General features: G+C 40.5%; 1 protein-coding gene across 1 annotated transcript in view; it reads right to left on the bottom strand.

Moving 5' to 3' along the window:
• Positions 1-7,023: 7,023 nt before the first annotated feature.
• LOC147432583 (uncharacterized) overlaps positions 7,024-20,828 on the bottom strand; it is a 135,522-nt gene continuing 121,717 nt past the window's right edge. Inside the window, exon 2 of the mRNA XM_086491963.1 lies at positions 7,024-7,220. Within this exon, the coding sequence (XP_086348089.1) occupies positions 7,024-7,220 (197 nt within the window). The remainder of the gene's footprint in view (positions 7,221-20,828) is intronic.

Here is a 20,828-nt window from a genome sequence, read left to right as displayed (position 1 = left end):
TCACTACTTGTTTAACACAAAATTGGATCATTTTCAAGTGCCAAGGTACTTACAAACTATTTTTCACTATCTAAAAGCATATGAGCTCTTTTGTGTGGCTGTATAGCTTGTTGATAAATTTTCTCAATAGAAATTGTATTTAGTGTAAGTACAAGCTACAACGTTAATATGGTTAATTTCTCACGCCATAAGAAAATATTGCAAAGAAGCAAAGATATTTTTCCTTTTGAATGGTCCAATGGTATTATCCTTGTTGCAAATTGCTCCGAGTGTGTTACATTACAATCAAATAATAGATGCATCATAATGACGAGATCTTAAGACAAATGATAGTAATAGATATATTTAGGAACTGATTCATTAAAGAGAACTAAAATGCTTTAGAAAACATTGATAAATTATGTACCTCAAGGTGGTTCAAAGAAATGGCTAGAAGTCTGTCAAATGCTAAAAAAAATGTCAAATGCTAAAAAAAATGAAGGACATCAACAAAATCATCATTTGATTAATGTAATTTAAAATAGACAAGTGAATAATATTAAGAAAAAAATTACAGACAAAATTATAGACGTTCAATCACTTTGAATGTAATCACCAATGAGAGAAATATGAGAATAAGTCATTTAAACATGATAGAATGAAGAAACTTTTTATAAATTTTTAAGTGTCATAAATTGTAAGCCCTACTGATACATTTCATGATATTTTATAACATCAGTTGATGAAGGAGTCGTGCAAAGACTATGTAGTGTAGGTGAGTATTAATTTGGAACTACTAGGGATATGATCAATTATAAGTTTCTACTTGTTCAAAGGAAATTTATAAAGTAACTATGAATATAATGCCTGACAAGGTTGCAAAAAGGAGTGAAAGAATCTTTCATAATGTGTTGTGCATGTGTTAAAAGAAAGAATCACAAACATTGCATTACATAAGCTGGACGAGGCCCCCTTTTTTTTATTTTTTAAAGCTACAAATACTTTAATCGTAACATGATTAGCTTTTCATACAATTGATGTGGGGTCAATTTTGCACTTGTGTATAAGAGTCTAGAATTTCCATACGTATTTGGTGGAGCCTTACTCATTTGAGACCCTCCATGTTTTGAGATTCCATATGCTGTCAATGCTTGCCTACATATCTACTAGGATTTGATAGAGGAAATTCAAAGAGGAGTCAAGGTTTGAAATGATGGAGCCCTACAGTAAAGGCGATCTCACACAAAGAGATAAAGAGAGAGACTCGCTAGAGAGAGAGAGAGACTATGTGCCTATGAGTAACTCATATGCTTGGAAATGATAGCAAGCCAGTGTTCTTGTTACAAAGCGGTAAATGAAGACTTCCAACAATGCTCAACAATTTTTATTTTCTTTTTTGCAGATTGAATTTTAAACAAAATTAGTGAGACTAAATACTATTCTCTTTGGATAGACCTACATAATGTAGGTTGATCAGTATGATCGTAAAAATATTGCTAGAGTATCACACATTCAGACTTGGTACCAGATACAAAAAAAACAAAAACTTGATTCAAAGTTTTAGCACACACTCAAAGAAAACTTAGTACCCTTCATTGTACAAATTTGCAGTTTCACAATCACTTGACTCTGTACAGTTGCGAGATGGGGGAGATGGTCTACACAAATGAGGACTCGTGCATAAGTATAAATCCATAGGCACTAAAACCAAACTACGAGAAGTGATCTGATACCATTGCTACAAACAGATATATGAGTTTCGGGGGACAAATGGACAATGATAGCTCATAGATGGTCATCTATCACGAATGATGTCGGATAAGGCCCTTTTGAAGCAAGCTACTAACTTGGGGAATTAACTGGTGTTTGCTAGGCTTTAATTAAGTCATGTATCAAGTAGAAGCAATATAATGATTTACATAGCACACAAAATTTAACAGTGGCAACTGAGACTTTGATCATCTTGATGCAGGACAAATGAAGAAGAGTAGACAAATGAAGACTCAAAGCCGTAAGTCATTCTTGAATTTATAGTAAGGTCGTGGACATCAAAAGACATTCTAGTAAGAGATTTACAAAGGCATCCAAAAGCCAATGTGCAAGCAGTGTGGAACAAAAAGAAAAGAAAAAATGACAACAAAGACTGTACACCGACATTGACAATCAGGTCATGTCAAGGACAACATGAATTTGGAGAAGAGTTGACCCATGGGTAAAACAGTACGACATAACTCACTTTTTGTAGCAAAGTCTTAGAGAGTTATGAAATGATGCGGATTATGGTTAAAAAAATCATTTGTAATGAGTAGCTATTCTAGTTGCAAAAGACAGGTGCGGTGGCACTTCTAGATTGTAAATACAAAGCTATTCGACCCATTGAACTCTAATTTTGGTTTAACCTATGGTAGCCTTAGTATATAAGGTACCTAGGTCATTTTTTAAAGAGAACTTTATCATAATCAAAGTTTTTGAGCTACCATCGACTGTGTGTGAGAGAGAAAAAGAGAGAGAACGTGAGCTTCATCCCGACGCCACTCCCTGCTTGCTCATTGCGTTGAAGATCCGACTACACCGTTGTGATAGGCTCGGAGAGAGCTACGTAATAACGCAAAGCATTCCACGCAAAATGGAGCTCGTAGACCAATGTATCTATGAGCTTTGTTGTTGTAAGTGTATCATAGGATGTCTATTTTCTGCCTGCAAGTAGTCGTTAGAATCGTGGTGACATAAGCTACACATAGGTACTCATAGATTTCAGTTTTCGGCACTTCCAAAATCTTGCTCTATCTTTATACACGTTTTTTGCAGATAGATTTGCAATGAGGATTTTGAGTGTAGATGCTTTGGGACAGGTGTATCCTAGTGAGGGGATGGTGTTCCTTAAGTTTCGTATAATTCTGATATGGTTTAATGAGTTTCCTTTCGTTTGTGTGTATGTGGGTTGGGTGGTGTAGTTGAGAGCAAGGAGATTCCTGATTTTGGTTTAGTTGGCCTTCCAAAGTGTTGGATGTGTGGGATGGTCTCAACTTGACAAGATTTAGGGATTGCCTCCATGCGCCTATCCTCTCATTTTGTCCTCGATTGACATTATGTTAATCTAGCTAGTGTTGCATGCACTTTATAGGTGGTGTGATTTGCTCCCGCAACATTGAGTCCACCTTGCAGACTTCATGGTCGAGTACATGAATCCACCACTGCATGTATCAATTGTGTCACATTTGTATCTCTGAATCAGTGTACTCTCTTGGAAAAATATTAAAGCCTTGATATGCATGCCTATGTCCGCCTCATTGCTAGGTCGTTCTTGACACTACTAGCTACTCTCATAGTTAGGGAAGGAGGGGGGGGGGGGGGGGTGTCATTTAAAAATTATGTGACTATCACATGAGTGTAGTAGAAGGGGTTATTAAATTTGATTTTCTCTCACATCTTCACATACAAAAGGGTACCATAAATTGGAATTGAGAAAAAAAAATTGAATAAGAAAAGGGTGTATTTTATTTATCCAAAATTCACTGATAACGAGTTTTAAAAATATTCCATGAACACATGTGATATACACAATTTATACATAGTGACCCCTCCGAGTAGCTACTACCAGCACATGTCATGTTTCTTGGAAACTCCTCTGTTAACAATTGTTTGTATTGTTGTAGAGTGAGTGTAAAGAGAGTTGCTCAATTAGGGACGTCAATGTTCTTTAGTATACACCAATAGTCATTGCAGATATGAAAATTCACAAACTAAAAAGAGAAAAACTTTGCAACATTTGATTAAGCTCCACTCTATGGTTAGGATTGATCCAAGTGACTAATCACCTGGCCTTATTTGAAAAAGCCACCTTGGGCTTACAAGTAAAAAAAGTGATACCGAAAGAATTCAATGGACAACTGGCACCCCATTTGCACTTCTTGATTTGAAGAGGGTTATCTACCCCTCAATAAACTCCTTGCCCCAAAATCATAGCCATATACTGTCTTTATTTATTTTATTTTTGGAAATGGGCTTAATAGGGAAAATCTTAAAAGATGCATGTTTTGGAATGAAATAGGAAAAGGTAGTGGGTTGGTGAGTGAGGAGGCAGCTACGTGTGTATGATGGGGTTTCAAAGTTGTTGCATGAGGCTAGCAGGCACGTATGCATGACATCAACTAGGGTTGGACCTTTTTTTTATACTAAAAAATGTGAGTGGTAGATAGTATATTAACTCCAAAAAGAACTACATCAAAGAACCCTACTTAGACAAAGCATCTAACAATAAAGCATAGAGAAATGGCTAACAAGGGAGCCATCCTGACAGATAAAGCTAGCTGAACTTGGAGCCACCGAACCCAAAGGGAATTAAACCTAAACTTGGATCCACCCAACCCAAAGGGGATTAGAATTGAAGGGAGCAAAAAATCAAGCAAGGGAATGCCACCAAAAAGAAAGAACTTCCACCTCAAATCCACTTCTCCACACATGCGAGAAAACAAAGGAAAGTATTGCCTAGATTAAGTGAATTTGTTTGATCACTATTGAAAGATATCTCTTCATAAGGAGGTTCCTGATCTTTTACTTGATGGAACTCATGGTTAGCAAGAGGATCCCATGGTTAGCAAGGAAGTACCATGGCTAGCGGGGAATAAGATGTGGTTAGCAGCTCTTGTATCTCATAGTAAGTGAGTATCCTTATCAATTAGTAAAATGGGAAGATTTTGCCAGCTTCATGATTAGTGAATAAGAAAACCTTTACAAAGGCTCTCTTGGTCATATAGATAAGGTTCACAAGTAGCAACAAACTTATGAAATATGATATTTTATTTATTTTCAAAATAAGGTTTTCTTCATTGGACCTTGTTTGAGAAAGAAATGTTTGGGGTAAAACAATGTGGTAGTAACTAGAAAATAAGAGGAATGGGTGAGTGCGTTGTGAAAGTGGGAGACTAATATCCAATTGGAACTATGTCTATGTATGGGTGGATCCAATTAGTCAGGAACTTTCACCTAAACTAGTTGTTAGGTAAGGATAAGTTCTTATCATGTTTAGGAGCTTATGGATGCCAGCTAATGGCTCTTAAACATGGCAAAAAAATTCATATTTTATAGATCTTATTATGTTGAGACATTATTTGTCTATAATAGGATTTTAGCTCCCATCATAACCTTTGGGTTATCAACTTGGCTTGTGTTGTAGGACCCTTGCATCCATGAAAATGAGAAGTAGAGTCCTCTCTCACTTTTGTTGCTTGTATCCTTACTTCTTTAATTGAAGTAAGATGTCATAAATGGAGCCCAAAAACAAAGGAAGGCCCAACTAACAAGTCGCTCCAATGTCAAGGAGTTTTGCGACATCGTACTACGTTCTCTCTACACTACAATAGGTTAAATCAACCCCCTTGTTAAAACAGTGGTAGATAGAAGGTGGGACGTTTGGCTTGATAAATATCCCAAGTATAAACCTATTGTTTCCAGATGCTACCAGCTTGTGAACTCTCCTATTTTTTTGGAGAAATACAGAAAAATTGTCATTGTCACAGGGCCCTTCACTCATCTGATACGATTAGTGGACAAAGAAGCCTCTATATTTGGACGAGTGTACTCGTACATAAAAGATTGTAAATATTATGCAAGAAAGGATAAATCCATGATGATGTTGTTTGTCAAAAGACGATGGGAGTTGTTGCATACTCCTTTACATGGAGTAGGGTTTGTCTTAGATGCCAAGTTTCAGATGCACGATCAATCTTCAAACAATGAAGTGATTAGTGATTTCAAGAAAGTGTGCACTCAACTATTAGAAACAATATGGATGAACAGGTGGCATACACACAGAAGACGGCCTATATTAGTAGGGAAGGAATGTTTGGGGATCCTTGGCAAATAGATCCTATCAAGATGATCAGCGCACCAATTTGGTGGAAGGAGTATGGTGGAGAAAAAGTGGAACTCCAACATGTGTTTGTGAGAGTATTGTCTGTTTGCTGCCTCAAGTGAGAGCTGTGAAAGAAATTGGTCTTCATTTTCTTTTGTGCATACTAAAAAAAGATATGGGCTTGTAGTCAAAGAAGAGATAGGCAATCTCTTCTGAATTGCTTGGACTAGCATTGCCTATTTCCTGTAGGGGGACAATCAATCCAAACTACTTTGAGCCGCAATACATAATAACAATAGCATTGTTGCATAAAGTAAATTACCACTTGACTATTATTTGGTCGCGATTTGTATACTTGAAAAATCTTGAAAGTATATTTCTCACGAGTACAGTGTGTTGTAAATCTAAAAATTTTAAGGGAGAAGATGCCTTAGCATTTCCACTAAATCAAAACAATGTATTGCATATGAAATGGTTTGGGCCTAACTGCCTGTAATTTAGTGGCTCCCCTTGAATTTCTAATTTGTCCTCTTGGGACGCAACCAAAGCCCTAAGATCCCCTTGAGCCACCCGGATTTCTTCCTTTTTGTAAATTTGTTGTGCCAATGCGTGATTAAGAAAAGGATCATCGGGCTGTTGTGCATTTTGGTCAGGACCAATATATTCCATATCTGAATCGCAAAACAATAAACTTTAATGAGTGAAGTTTATATGTACTTAAAAAAGAGAGATAGTTTAAAGTATTTTATAGATCCAACTTGAAATACTTTAACCTCTAGTTTGAAGACCTTCAAAGACTTAACTAAAAATAAGTTTAAAGATCTAGTTTGAAATAACACCACACATTGCACACGGTCAACTACAAAAAATATTGCTACTTGTTTCATCATCAACATGCCTCAAGACAGAATCGAGTACAACATGGTAGCCAACATTATGGGCTCCATTCAAACAAAGGCTTAAATCCCATATTTTAGGCCTATCTAAGAGTTTGGGGAATTTTCCACTAGCAAGATGTTTGTTTACATTTTGCAAAAACTAGGGCTTGGGAACCTCATGGGGCTCTGGAATACACGCAAGCGCTTAAGAATATATGACATACTATATATATCAAATGCTTTGGTGAGTTGGCCCAATAATTGCTTTACTGTGTTGTGCATAACTCCATTAGTGCACAGAGCTGGGTCAAATTAAACAGGGAATGCACTGTATAACTTCAGCCTGCACTGCTCCACAAGCTCAATCACAAAATCATCAAACTTTGCCTGAAGTGGATCAAATTCCCGACAAAAATGATCATCTGAAGCTCCATAGAGAGATAAAATAAGAGCATCACTAATTATTTGCGATGCTAACGTGATAGCTTTGTCTCTACCATGACTGAAGCCTGAAAATGCACGAAGAAAATAAAATTGTTAATCCTCACGGCTCATGGACACCATATCACCTACGATGGACGTTGTATTATTTACTTGGTAGAGTCAGGTACCGGGCTTGTCGGTCCAATAGGAAAAGGGTAAGAGTGATCGCCGATGAGATGCGCACTCTAACTGGAACATTCAAGGGATTGGTTGGCTAAGCATGGGCGCCCAAGTGTGAATGGGGTGAGCTCATATAAAAGTCAACTAAACCTAAAATTCACTCATTCTCTCATTTGTGCAATTGAAGAGTGCTCTTGCTCCATCTCCATCTTCTTCTTCTTCATCTCCTTGTGTGTGTGTGTGTATACGTAAGAGAGAGAGAGGGAGAGAGAGAGTGTGTGTGCGATCGAGCATTGCGGCGGCAAGACGACGGCGAGGCGGTTGAGCGCGGCGTAGCGGCGTGTCCCTCTTCTTCGCGGCGAGGAATCCTCCACGTAGCAAGCGTAGAGCGGTGCGTGACACACCATTGTAATCTTTGAGCTTACTAGTTTAGGCTTGTTGTGTGCTTGGAGCCATTTGTGGCTTGCACACGGTGTATCGGCAAGTTCCTTGCATTGACATGTGTGACATATGTGCACATTTTTGGCGCCGCTGCCGGGGAATGCCATACACTAAGCTTGAATGGCACTCTGTGCTTTTTTTGTGGTGCATTTTCAATTGTAGGAAAGGTAAGGAACGAGGGTGTGTGTGTTGAGAAGAAGGATTTTGTGTTATAGTGTGTATTTTTTTTGTTAATGGAGTTTTCAAAGGTACTGTGTTTATTCTCTGTGTATTAAGGTTGTTAGTTTTCTTTGTTAATGGAGTTTTCAAAGGTACTGTGTTTATTCTCTGTGTATTAAGGTTGTTAGTTTTCTTTGTTAATGGAGTTTTCAAAGGTACTGTGTTTATTCTCTGTGTATTAAGGTTGTTAGTTTTCTGTGTACAGTAAGTGGGAAGTAGATCTGTGAGAGCTAATAGAGTGTGTTAGTGTGTAACAGTAGGTGTATTAGTTAGAAGTAGGTAGATAGAGTGTGTGCGTGATCTTGCGTAGGCCGCGACGACCTTATCCTTTATTAAAAAATTAAAAAAAATTATAAATAAAATAAAATTTAAAGGTAGGACCAGGATTGGGAATATCTCCGAGACCCAAGCCCAAGCTCACGCTCAGGCCTGGGTCTCAGTCGCCTTTTAAAATTACGAATTTTAGCTTCATACGTAGCTAAAAATCGATTTTTTGAGGACCAATGGAACTTGAGATGCCCGAAAATTGTGCTGTAAAGCACACAGCGACCCTCTAAGTGATACGCTCGTTTTGAGCTATCACACACTTTAATAAAAAAAACCGATCATTAAAAAACATTAAAAATGTTAAAAACATTAATAAAAAAAAACGAGTGGAAACGGATGCCTAAAAAGTAAGCGGTTAACCTTCGAGGTTATTCGCCGATGCTTGTAGGTTGTCAAAGGTACATGAATCTGCGCTCTGGTCGTGCGCTAGAGACGGAGCAACTAGAGAGAATTTCGACTTACGCGAGTTCTCAATATCCACCTACTTTAGGTTCCGGGCCCTTGGCGGGGACCCAAGGTAGTACAAACCAAGACCCGAACATAGCGGCTAGTGACTCTTCCTCTGACTACGACATCATGGAGGGTTTCCCAATGCCTAATCCTGATAGCTCAAGCCAATACATGCATGCCATGGGCCCGCGGTCCGGGCCGAGCGTGCTTAGCCGCTTGAAGGAAATTTTTAGTAAAGCCACTAGCTCCGAACATGGAGCTAATGACGTAAATGAGGGAGGTGGGGAAGTAAATTCTCCATTCGTGACCAACGTAGACCCTATGTCCTTAGAAAATGTGCATGTGAATACTTCATTCACTGCACCTCCTAACTCTTCAGAGTTATTTCCCTCCGAGGTCATATTACCCGATGGTAGAAGCCTTGCTGAAGTGCAAGAGGTTGAGCCATATATCCTTGCAACAAGGGAAAAGAAAATCAAGAGCTTATGCAAGGCAAAGCAACGAAGAGAGTTAAAAGAGAAAGACCCTATGTCAATATCCTTGCTAAGAGAGCAATCGAGTGCTCCTGACTTAGCAACCGCTAAGGGCCATCCCCTAGAAAGCAACATTGCACCTAGCACCTCAATCCTAGATGGAGTGTTCTTAAATGAGAACTAGGAGTACAAACTACAAACGAAAACTCTGACTGACCTATACACAAGTCACACCTATCACGTGGGTTGGTTAGATGTCCTACAATCCACAATGGGTGCTACTAGTGTGGAGGATCAACAACAAAGAGTTAGTGAGGTCATCCATAGGGTCATTGAGTTAGAGAGACAAAACAAGGGGATCAACATGCCTTCAACGGGTCTCATGAGATTCTTGGATACAGGAAAGGCTAAACAACCAGCCTTATCGCAAATGGAGACTCCCTCGATAAGTCCGATGGATCCTCCATATGTTGTTTCTCCAAGGGTCTCAGTGCAATCTGAGCCCACAAGTGATAGCTTCACCTTTCCAAATCTAGCTCATCTTTCCCTTGATGACACCACGGCTACCATGCCTACCCCAATGATGGGCATGCCGAGAAACACGTCATGGACCTCATTTGTTAGTAAAGCACCGCTACATGGTAGGTCAATGCCTGCAACAATACCTACAAGTGTGTAGCAATCGTACACACCCATGGGTCCTCGTACTCTTGTAGTCCCTACCCCTCCCATTGTTTCAACTACCTATGCTCCACAACCACAACACCCACCCAAGTTCTTATTCCCATGGGACTATACCGGCTAGCATTAGCATGTCACATTTGACGTCTGCTATGCCTAGGCCCACACATATGAACTTTGGGCCACCACATGGCACAACATCGTACCCAACGTGGAACCCAAGGGCTTCCTATGCGCCAAGCCCAATGCCAATACCTACTCCACATGTAGTCTTTGGAGCACCTCCACCCATGGTGCCTGCTCACTTAGGTGACTTGGCAACATTTGCTCAAGCTATTGGTCGATCTATTGCTGAGAATATGCGTAACATGCCTGATAGAGAGCCTAGAAGTAAGGCAGTACAAATAGCCAATCTCACACAAAAATTTAGTGGAGATGGGGATGTGAGAAATCATATCGAAGTGTTTGAACAAATATGCGATGATCTAGGAGAACACAATGACCTACATAAGAGCAATGCTTTAAGCCTAACCTTAAGTGGAAAGGTTGGGGATTGGTATAGAACCCTAAGGGTGGAAGAAAAAACGATTTACCCTACTCTTAGGAGACTGTTCTTGAAAGAATACATACGAGAGGGAGTACTTTGGGGTGTAGCCTCTCAGCTCCAGAAAGCCCAACGAGAGGAAGGAGAGTCGGTGAGATACTTTATGAGTCGCTTGAAGCATTTGAATTCTCGATGTACTCCAAATGAGCGCTTCAACAATAACCAATTTCTTGATAGATTCATTAGGGGGTTACAACATGAGGATATCTACAATGGCTTAGTCATTAGAGGTATCACCACTTGGGAAGCAGTAACCACCACCAATGCGATCCAATTGGAGGATAATTTAATGATTCAAGGAGAAAGAGTGTCTGTTGAGCCTAAATCTATTAGCTCGCAAGCATCAGGGCATCAGCCAATGACCCTAAAGCCTATTGCTAAGGATCCAAAGATATCTGAGATGAATTTAGCAGATCTCACCAAGGCTATTCAAGAGAGTCTTAGAGACAATCGTGCTCAACAAAACAATCATATGTATCCAAGAAGGGAGCAATAATGGTGCTCAGTATGCTATGGACCGCATAGTACCAGTGAATGCCCTACTTTTAGAGTAAAATTCAATGGGAATTGCAATGCATGTGGAAGGTATGGTCATCAAGCTAAGGATTGCATAGTATTTAAGCGCGCGATGGCCAATAGAACAACCTTAGCATGGACAGACACACATGGAGTGCCTGCATTGATTGCGGCCCCAACTCTTGAACAAACAACACAACACATGGTCCCTAGGGCCCAAAATGTTGTCCAAACAACACCCTTACCACCTCCAGTGCTAGGACCGCAACCACCACATCCGAGAATCACTTCGGTGAATCAAGTGGGTTGTGAGTCATCTATTTCTTGTTTGGAAGGTTGTGAGGAAGATATAGATCCTAATATTGCATATGGGCTAGATGTACTTGAAGAAAGTCCACAATACTACATGGAGGACTATTGGGGACAAGTCAAACCTGTATATCAAGTAGCTGCTCTTGCGACAAGAGTCCAAAATATAAATTACACTGCTAAGAGACCACCTCTTCAATGCTATGAGTGTGGAGGTCCACATCATGTAGTCGAGTGTCCTATTAGGCTACAAAAAAATGCCACACTAATGCAAACCAATCAAGCAAGCACATCTACAATGCCGATACTCATGTGTAATCGATGTGGCATAGATCATTTGATTTCCCAATGTCTAAATAATCCAAATGCACCGAAGATCACACCATTAAACTTGATTGAAGTTACCGAGGAGTCATCACAAAGTACACTTGTGGTACCAGTAAACGTACTCACACGATCGATGCTCCAAAAACAAGACTATATTCTTGAGGAAAGAGACACGGCATCAATGGCCCAATCTCAGAAAAAGAAGAAAACACGAAGAAAGAGATCGCAAAAAGCAGAAAAGTCAGACCCCAGTTCAAAGACCAACATAGGGACTGGTGACGACCCCATATATATGAATGACGCTGAAGAGGATTCTGATTCAGGAGAAACCATGGAGACCAAAACGGCCACTAAGATAGAAACCAACAAGGAATATCTTCATGAACCACAATGGCAGGGATCCAAGAAGAAGATAGGAACTTACCAAACCCTACATAGGAAATTGAGCGAGTCAAACAATTAAGGAGCTTGGTAGAAGATACCCAAAGGTATCTAGAACCAACACCTAGGTAGATCCAGATTACAGACACCGTGTTCCCTACGCAATAACAACCTCACCAAGTCCATAGACCCTTAGCCATACCTAGTGTCATCCAAGAAGAAAGTGACTTAAATTCATGGGAAAGTGGGTGTACTCACTTCTTGATGGAAAGAATGTTTACAGAGGGACTACTTGATCCTATCGAAGAAATGGAGATCCCATCTTCCCCACCACAAGGGACCGAAGTCCAAAAGGTGCCATTAAACATTGCCAAATTAATGGATTTCATGTCTTCAGAAGTTAGAACCACCATCATGTCTAAACTATATAAAGACCCTGAGCTAGTCTCAGCTCTTCGAGCCTTCCTCAATGGAGAACTAAAGTTTGGGCTACCACAATTTACATAGATGGATGCAGCTGGGGAGATGCCAACAGAGGAGGAACACTTAGATCCACAACCCAACCTAGATGAGAACCTTGTTATAGAAATACCTATTAACAAGTTGGGACAATACTTTGAGGGTGATGAATCCAATGCGACCATACCGATCACTACAAAGGGATTGACTGTGAAGGGAATCCTTGGTGGTGCTGGGGTTAGCATTGTGACTAAAAATTGCTGGGAAACTATGGGAAGACCTCACCTTGCGACCACAACCATAGTAGTGAAGATGGCCAATGGGTCTATTGTTAAACCTATTGGGATGCTAGAAGATCTCAAGATCAAGGTCTTTGGACATAAAATAAAGATTACCTTTATTGTTATGGATTTCTCCAAACACACTATGGCATCGGAGATGATCTTAGGACATCCTTTCATGAGGGAAGCAAAAATGGTGCATGACTGGTCTAAAAACCATGTCCACTTGCAGTTCCAAGATTCTGTCATTCGAGTGGATCTTGTGACTGGTCAAGAACATCCCAGGTTTATAAATTGATCATAGATCTAACACCACAGTTCACTCGGCCCCATTGCAGTATTGTTACATGTGTAAAGCGGACACTGATATTGGGGAAGATTCTCCTTATATGGATGTACTACCTAGGATGACTGAATCGAACAATGTGGATTGGGTCCACCTAGCACCAACCATAGACACTTGGGGAAATAGGGGGAAAACCTGGGTAACACATGAGCGGGATAAAATGCCCGTACCCTTAAATATGCTACAAGCAATGCATATAGCTTCTGACAAGACTGATCCTAATATAACGAAGAAAATATACAAGTGGGTCCCTAAAGCTTCTTTAGCAACCATAGCTAGTGCTAAAAAATAGAAGCCTTGTAAGAAACGTCCCACTTGCTCCAGGAAAAGTAAGTGTGGTGGTGGGTTCCTAAATGACTATTGGAACCCCAAGGCTACTATCAAGGAAATGATCAAATCTGGGTGCCAAAACGTAGATTGTGTTCTTGCCGGTCACCTGACCCATGTGAGCCCAATCCCGTAGCTCCAAAACGAATCGACAATCGCGAAAAGAAAAAAATCATAGAATGCTACACACCCGCTCTAGAGCTAGTTTGGGTACCAAAGAAAGAACAATTTGTTCCACCTAGCTCAGGAAGGGGGGAGTCCCATGAAGCTTCTAGCTCCTCATGTAATGCATCCATAGAGGTAAAAGCTTCTCCACAGCCTCCACCTACAATAGTGGACCTCCATGAAACTACAAACGAATCCACACCTCCCAGTATTCAAGAATCACCTGATGAACCACTTCAAGTTCGATCCTGGGAGAGTACCTTAACACCCTTGCAACTTGACGAGGCACCTAAGGTAAGAGAAAACTACTGGCAAAAATCCTCACCTATTACCAACTAGAACGATTGGTTTCAAAGTGTGATGAGCTCATTTCAAACGGTATGATCTACCTAAGAAAGGGGGGAGTGTTTGCTGATAGTCACCATTCACTCACTCCCCTCTCAACCTTCCTTTCTGACCTCTCAATCTCCCAATCTTAGGGAATGTATATATAAAGCCTTATACTCACAAAAAATAATAATAATAAAGAGCAAGAGCAATTAACAAATGAGTATGCACAATAAAAGTCAGAACATTGACTCAGACCCACACATTCGCATCTGGTACACTGAAACAAAAACCTATGCCATAAAACAACTTTGATCCTCATCACTCAAGTGATGGAGGGTAGGTAGGATTAGTACGATAGGAGTGTTTCTGTTTTAGAGTTGAGTGATTATCAAAGTTCTTTTTTCCCACTGATGTGCCTCCTAGAGGTATTCTTTGTGTTTGCTAGTGTGTACAGGAACGTGTTGCTGTGGTTAGGATTTGGACCTTCATGGAATCTTTCTCTCATTCACACTTCAAATCAAGCGCGATCATCAACACAAACAGGTGTTTCTTGTCCATTAGCATTGTCCCTTATCTTCTTTGCATCTATGATTGTCTGCTTTAATTGTGATTGGTAGAATAATATTCATATAGCATAATATTCAACACATTTGCTTAGTATCAAACATTAAATTCAATGTAATTTTTTATCATAATCACTTGTCTAGATTTAAAAATCAAGCAGTCCGACTAAGCTAGTTTGACCAAGCTAGGTGTTAGAGATTTTCTCTTAATACCATGGGGAATGCCTTCCTAATAATCAATGGTTACTTAGGTTCTTAATCCGATTTAGGCAGCATTGTGTGAAATGTGCTAGGGCTTTCTAGTGGGCTTAGTCCCTATTGCTTTAGCTTAAGTATTATAAAGAGAGTTTACTAGTGTGATGAGCCTGGGGAGGTGTAACAGTGTTATATGACCCCCCAAAGTTATAAAATTAAAATGCTGAAAACGAACAAATAAAAATTCAAAGTGCCACAATGTAAAATCTTAAGCTGGAAGAGAAATCTCAGCTTGATTTGGTACTTCACTCACATGTATTGCCTATGGTACTAGAGCTCTAGAGGTTCCCAGTGTGGGCGCTTTTCCGTGAAAAGCAAAAAACCCAAGGCATACAAAATAAGCACACACATCAAAATTGAATCACTGTGAAAGACTTTGGGGGGTCAAAGAAAAGGTAATCAGTCAGGCGATGATTTCATGAGAAATTCCTTTTATTGTAGCTTAACTACAAGGTCTTCTAGGTATAGCCTCTAGTCAGCCTTGGAACATGAAATACTTGGCTCTCGCGATTAAACAACTTAATTGACCAGAGAAAATTAAGAAGCTTACCCATGGTATTAATAGTCGATCTCTAGTGCCTTTCGATCATTAAATTAGCGATCCCAGACTTTTATAATTTTTTACCTTTACATTTGTTTATGCATTTGATTATATTGCAATTTAATGTTTATTGCTGACATATGCTTTTTAATTCTATATGAGAATGCAATTACTGTGCCAATGTTGTTTGATTTTGCAGTGACTGAAGAAGGCTAAGGACATTTATCTCAAATGCTCTTCCATCTCGACAAACGAGCTTCAACTCAATAGCTTTCGAGGACGGAATCTACATCAGGAAGGGGGGCATGTTAACCCTCATGGCTCACGGACACCATATCACCTACGACGGAGATTGTATTATTTACTTGGTAGAGTCAGGTACCGGGCTTGTAGGTCCAATAGGAAAAGGGTAAGAGTGATCGCCCATGAGAGGCGCACTCTAACTGGAACATTCAAGGGATTAGTTGGCTAAGCATGGGTGCCCAAGTGTGAATGGGATGAGCTCATATAAAAGTCAACTAAACCTAAAATTCACTCATTCTCTCATTTGTGCAATTGAAGAGTGCTCTTGCTCCATCTCCATCTTCTTCTTCTTCATCTCCTTGTGTGTGTGTGTGTGTGTGTGTGTGTGTGTGTGTGTGTATGCATAAGAGAGAGAGAGAGAGAGAGAGAGAGAGAGAGAGAGAGAGAGAGAGAGAGAAAGAGAGAGAGAGAGAGAGTGCGATCAAGCATTGCGGCGGCACGATGGCGGCGAGGCGGTTGAGCATGGCGTAGTGGCGTCTCCCTCTTCTTCGCGGTGAGGAATCCTCCACGAAGCAAGCATAGAGCGATGAGTTACATACCATCGTCATCTTTGAGCTTACTAGTTTAGGCTTGTTGTGTGCTTGGAGCCATTTGTGGCTCGCACACGGTGTATCGGCAAGTTCCTTGCATTGACATATGCGACATACACGCACAAAAATTAAGGTAGATCTATAAGGTCTCCCCAATCTTAGAAAAAGGAGTATTTTTGTGGAAAAGCATAGAGATTCCTTAATGCAATTTGAAGATGCAAAGGCTAAGAAATCATAAAAATGAATGTGAAGCTGAAAAATCGTGGGGCTCTACATACTATCCTGGCTCATGCCTTGCAGATCTCTCTCTCTCTTTCTCTCTCTCTCTCTCTCTCTCTCTCTCATCCATGTACGCAACATGAGGATGATAGACATCCCTCTAGTGGGCTCCAAGCTTGTGAGCGCCACAAAAACGGTAGATCTCTCTCTCTCTCTCTCTCTCTCTCTCTCTCTGCACACAGGTTGGTAGTGAAATTGTTGTCTCTTTCTTCAAACCTGATACATCTCTCTATCTCTTCCTTTCTTTCTTTCTTGCACGGGCTGCGTCGCTACAAGTAGATGCTGCTCTCTCGCTCTCTCTCTATCTCTCTCATACACACACAGAGGCAGGATAGGGCTACAACTAGATGCTGCTCTGTCGCTCTCTCTCTCTCTCTCTCATACACACACACAGAGGCGGGATAGGGAAAATACCAAGGGGTGTCAGCCCCAGGGGGAGGGAAGGCTGTGGGTGGATAGGGGTGCAAGGAGAGAGAGCCGTTGCAGAGGAGCAGGGCAAGGGAAGGCCTAAGTTGCCGAACAGAGAACGGGTCAAGGAGACACATGTCTGGGGAACAGACCTCTGTCATGGGTTGATTGTAAGAAATATCTGATCTTTGAGAGTGCTCATCACGTCAGAAAGCATCGGAAGTACCCTCTAGCTTGATGATCTGCAAAATATATAATTACATACTCAAAGGACATTTGTGTCTTTGAGCTATTTTAGAGCTTTCTCAATATTAACTTGAAATTATGACCTTCATGGTCGAAAATTGCTCAAGCCAGTCATAAAAAAAACCCTGATTTGAAAGTGCATTCTCTCTCTCTCTCTCTCTCTCTCCCAACTATGGAGAGAGGCAGCTATGTAGGTTTAGTCTGTGGGATTACTAGACGTAGGTTTTTTTGGAATCTTTGAGTTTTTGACCTTTTTATTTTTTTGAAGCCATTAGAATAGATGTAGCTTTGACTTATATGATTGCAAATAGAAAAATATGAAAACATTTCATGAATTAAAATGCTTATTTACAATTCTAAAATTACAATAGTCCTCTTTGCAAAGCAACACAATAACAAGTAACATTTGAAAATGAGCAACTATATGATATGATACCTCTTTCTGCAGTGCGGTGCAATGGTCAACAATAACGAGTAGCAAAAGATCTAAAAGTACATAACCCCTCCCTGTAGTGTGACACAGTGGTCAACAACAATCAGAGATGAAGAATCTATTAAACCAATCTCCTTGCAGTGCGATGTGGTAGTCAGCAACAGTGAGGGACGAAGGATTTAAAATACCTTACCCCTCCCTGCAGTGCGACGCGGTGATCAACAAAAACAGCCAGAGACGGGGAATTTATTAAACCCAATCAACCTACAGTGCAACGCAATGGTCAACAACAACTAGGAATGAAGGATCTAAAATACCTAACCCCTCCCTACAGTGCGACACGTTGGTCAGCAACAGTGAGAGACGGGGATTTTATTAAATCCAATCAACCTACAGTGTGACGCGGTGGTCATCAACAACAACCAAGAACGAAGGATTTAAAATACCTAACCCCTTGCCGTGCGACACGGTGGTCATCAACAACGAGAGACGGGGAATTTATTAAATCCAATCAACTTGCAGTGTGATACAATAGTCATCAACAACGAGAGACGGGGAATTTATTAAATCCAATCAACTTGCAGTGCCACGTGGTGGTCAGAAACAGCCAGGAACGAAGGATTTAAAAAACCTAAGATCTCCTTGTAGTGCGATGCGGTGGTCAACAACAATTAGAGATGAGGAATCTATTAAACCCAATAATCCTACACTGCAACACGATGGTCAACAACAACCGGGAACAAAAGATGTAAGATAACTAACCCCTCCCTGCAGTGCAACGCGGTGGTCAACAACAACCAGAGACAGGGAATCTCATTGTACATCCTAAGCTACTCCTTGCAGTGCGACATCGGAGGTCAAAAGTAGTCAAGGACGAAGCGTCTAAATTCTAAACCCCCCTTGCAGTGTGTTATGAGGATCAACACAGCCAAGGACGGGTGTCTGAACTCTCTCTCTCTCTCTCTGTGTGCAGTGTGACACGGGGGTCAACACAGCCAAAGACAGGGCCCTAACCTGCAAAATAATACTGAGGTGTGAGCAATGCTTCACAACAACAACGCTAGCAAATACAAAGTCAGAGAAAAAAATAAAGTAGCAGAAATGATTACATGTGTCTACTTTCTCTCTCTTTCTCTATCGCAAGTGTCACATTTGCGGCAATTTGAACGAACTGTTGTGGCTCTTTTTTAAAAGAGTAAACGTATTTAGAACGAAATATATTTCGATCGAAATATGTCTTATTCGGATATACACGTACAATACGGATATACTGTATATAATACCAAATTATACGTACAATTTTTGTTGTACGGATGTATAAATGCAACTTAGTTCTTTTTCCCTTCATTTAAAATTTGTGCTACATTGAGTGTAGTACCTATGAGATGCTTCGCACAAGGGTTAAAGAGAGACCTCTTGTCCTCTCTTCTAGTTCCAATAATCGAATTTCCATTTCCATTTCCATTTCATTCTCTTGTTATTTGTGATAACGCTATGCTAATCATGAATGTTGATGTGCTCTTCCCTAATTAACCTACCAGAATCTATCCAATGTAAGACTCAAACTCTTGTTGGTGCTCTGTTTTGTCTATCTTATGCTTGTTATGGAAATATTATAATTCACTTAGGGTGTCCTAGAGTGCTTTGTTTTTTGTATTTGTATTTGTATTCAATTGAAGTGAAGCTTGATTAGTTGAAATCAAGAGAACATCTAAAATTGCTTCTCGATAGTATTATTTCTCTGACCCAATCTCGCTCTCTGATGTTGTCATTTGTATAAGAATGTGGTTGAATTGAGGTCAAGCCAAATGCAATAGAAAAAAGAGGTGTCCTAATCATACTATACGAACTTCACAATTTAGAGAATGCTGTTTAGAAGTGAGTCACATTAAATTTTAATTAGTGAAATAGTGTAACTTCTTGCATAGTTACACCTTGCTTCAAATTGCTAGTGCAAGTGTTTCCACTTGGAGACCTTGCAACCAACACGCTCCAAGAGACACATTTTGTAGTGAAATCTTATCATTGGCTTTTAGTGCTTTTGTAAGCACACCACATTTTGCATGCTTATCGACCAATGTATAGCCAATCACCTTCAAGGTGCAAGCCTAGGAGATTGCATTTAGAGATAGGCCTTTCCTTTGCAGATGTTGAAAACAGATGCAGGTTCCTTGCAACAACCAAGTTGCATATCCTGCAATCAACCTGTTCTAAGAGGCAATATTTCACACATCAAGCCCTCAAGGACTTTTTGTACTTTCACATAAGGGCACCACATTTGGCAAACATATCGGCGAGGATATTGCCACACACAACATGTTACTCAACAGCGCCCCAACAGGCCCTGATTGCATAAGTGATTGCATTTGAAGAAAGGCCTTTCCTTCTCATCCGGTGAAAACATCTTAATGCTTCCTTGCCATAGCCATGTATAGAGAGGTCTTTGCTTCACATTTGGTATTTTTATGCTTTCATATGGGCACCACATTTGGCGTACATATCAACCAACAATTTGCCATCATGTTTCTCCAACAGTCATCCAACAACAACCCCTGATTGCATAGGTGATTGCATTTGAAGAAAGGCCTTTCCTTCGCCGCATATGGGGAGTCTTCATCGTTGATCCCTTGACTCGTATTGTGGCATTTATAGACGAGGGTAGGAGTCCCCGACTGCCCGCGCTCTGTGTCTAGACACCATTGCGTTGGTCTTCCCATTTTTTGGGATGTGCCCCAACCGCCCTACTTGTTAGGGTGCAGTGGCGCCTAGATCACTCGGAGATCCTTGATTTGTTGTTGTTTGCTCTTGATTGAAGGTTGGCCTTGGTTCCTTGGAAAAGCCGGACATATGATTTAGGCAATGGTCACGCAAGGCTTAGTTTCGGCGACAAGCTCTGACACGCTGCAGCTTTCCACCTACTTAGTAGCCTAACTATGCCTACAAGGCATAGTTGCAAAACATTGCCCGGTCTCCACAGCCTCACTCTGAGTTTCTCTCTCTTGCATGTGCCTGAGTCTCCCTCTCTCTACCTGCTGCTCCCGGTCTCTGCTCTACGCTCGTGTCAAAAGTTCGCCAGGCTTTTGGGTAGCTAAGCCTCGCATACCATGCCCTTACTATATATGGTCGTCGCTCCATGTAAAAGCAGATCTTTTGTTTCATCTTCAGTCCTTGGCTCGCTCCATGTAAAAGCAGGTCTTTTGCTTCATCTTCAGAATGGTGGATGTAAGACCTATGTAAATTTTTTTTTGGTTGGCTAATATATTATAACTCACATCGCTGGAAAAAGGAGGGGCTGGCCGCTGCTGATTTGTGAGGATAGA

This window comes from Adiantum capillus-veneris, chromosome 20, assembly GCF_014529385.1.
Source record: "Adiantum capillus-veneris isolate H3 chromosome 20, ASM1452938v2, whole genome shotgun sequence".
NCBI lineage: Eukaryota > Viridiplantae > Streptophyta > Polypodiopsida > Polypodiales > Pteridaceae > Adiantum > Adiantum capillus-veneris.
This window is presented reverse-complemented; position numbering and strand designations above follow the sequence as displayed.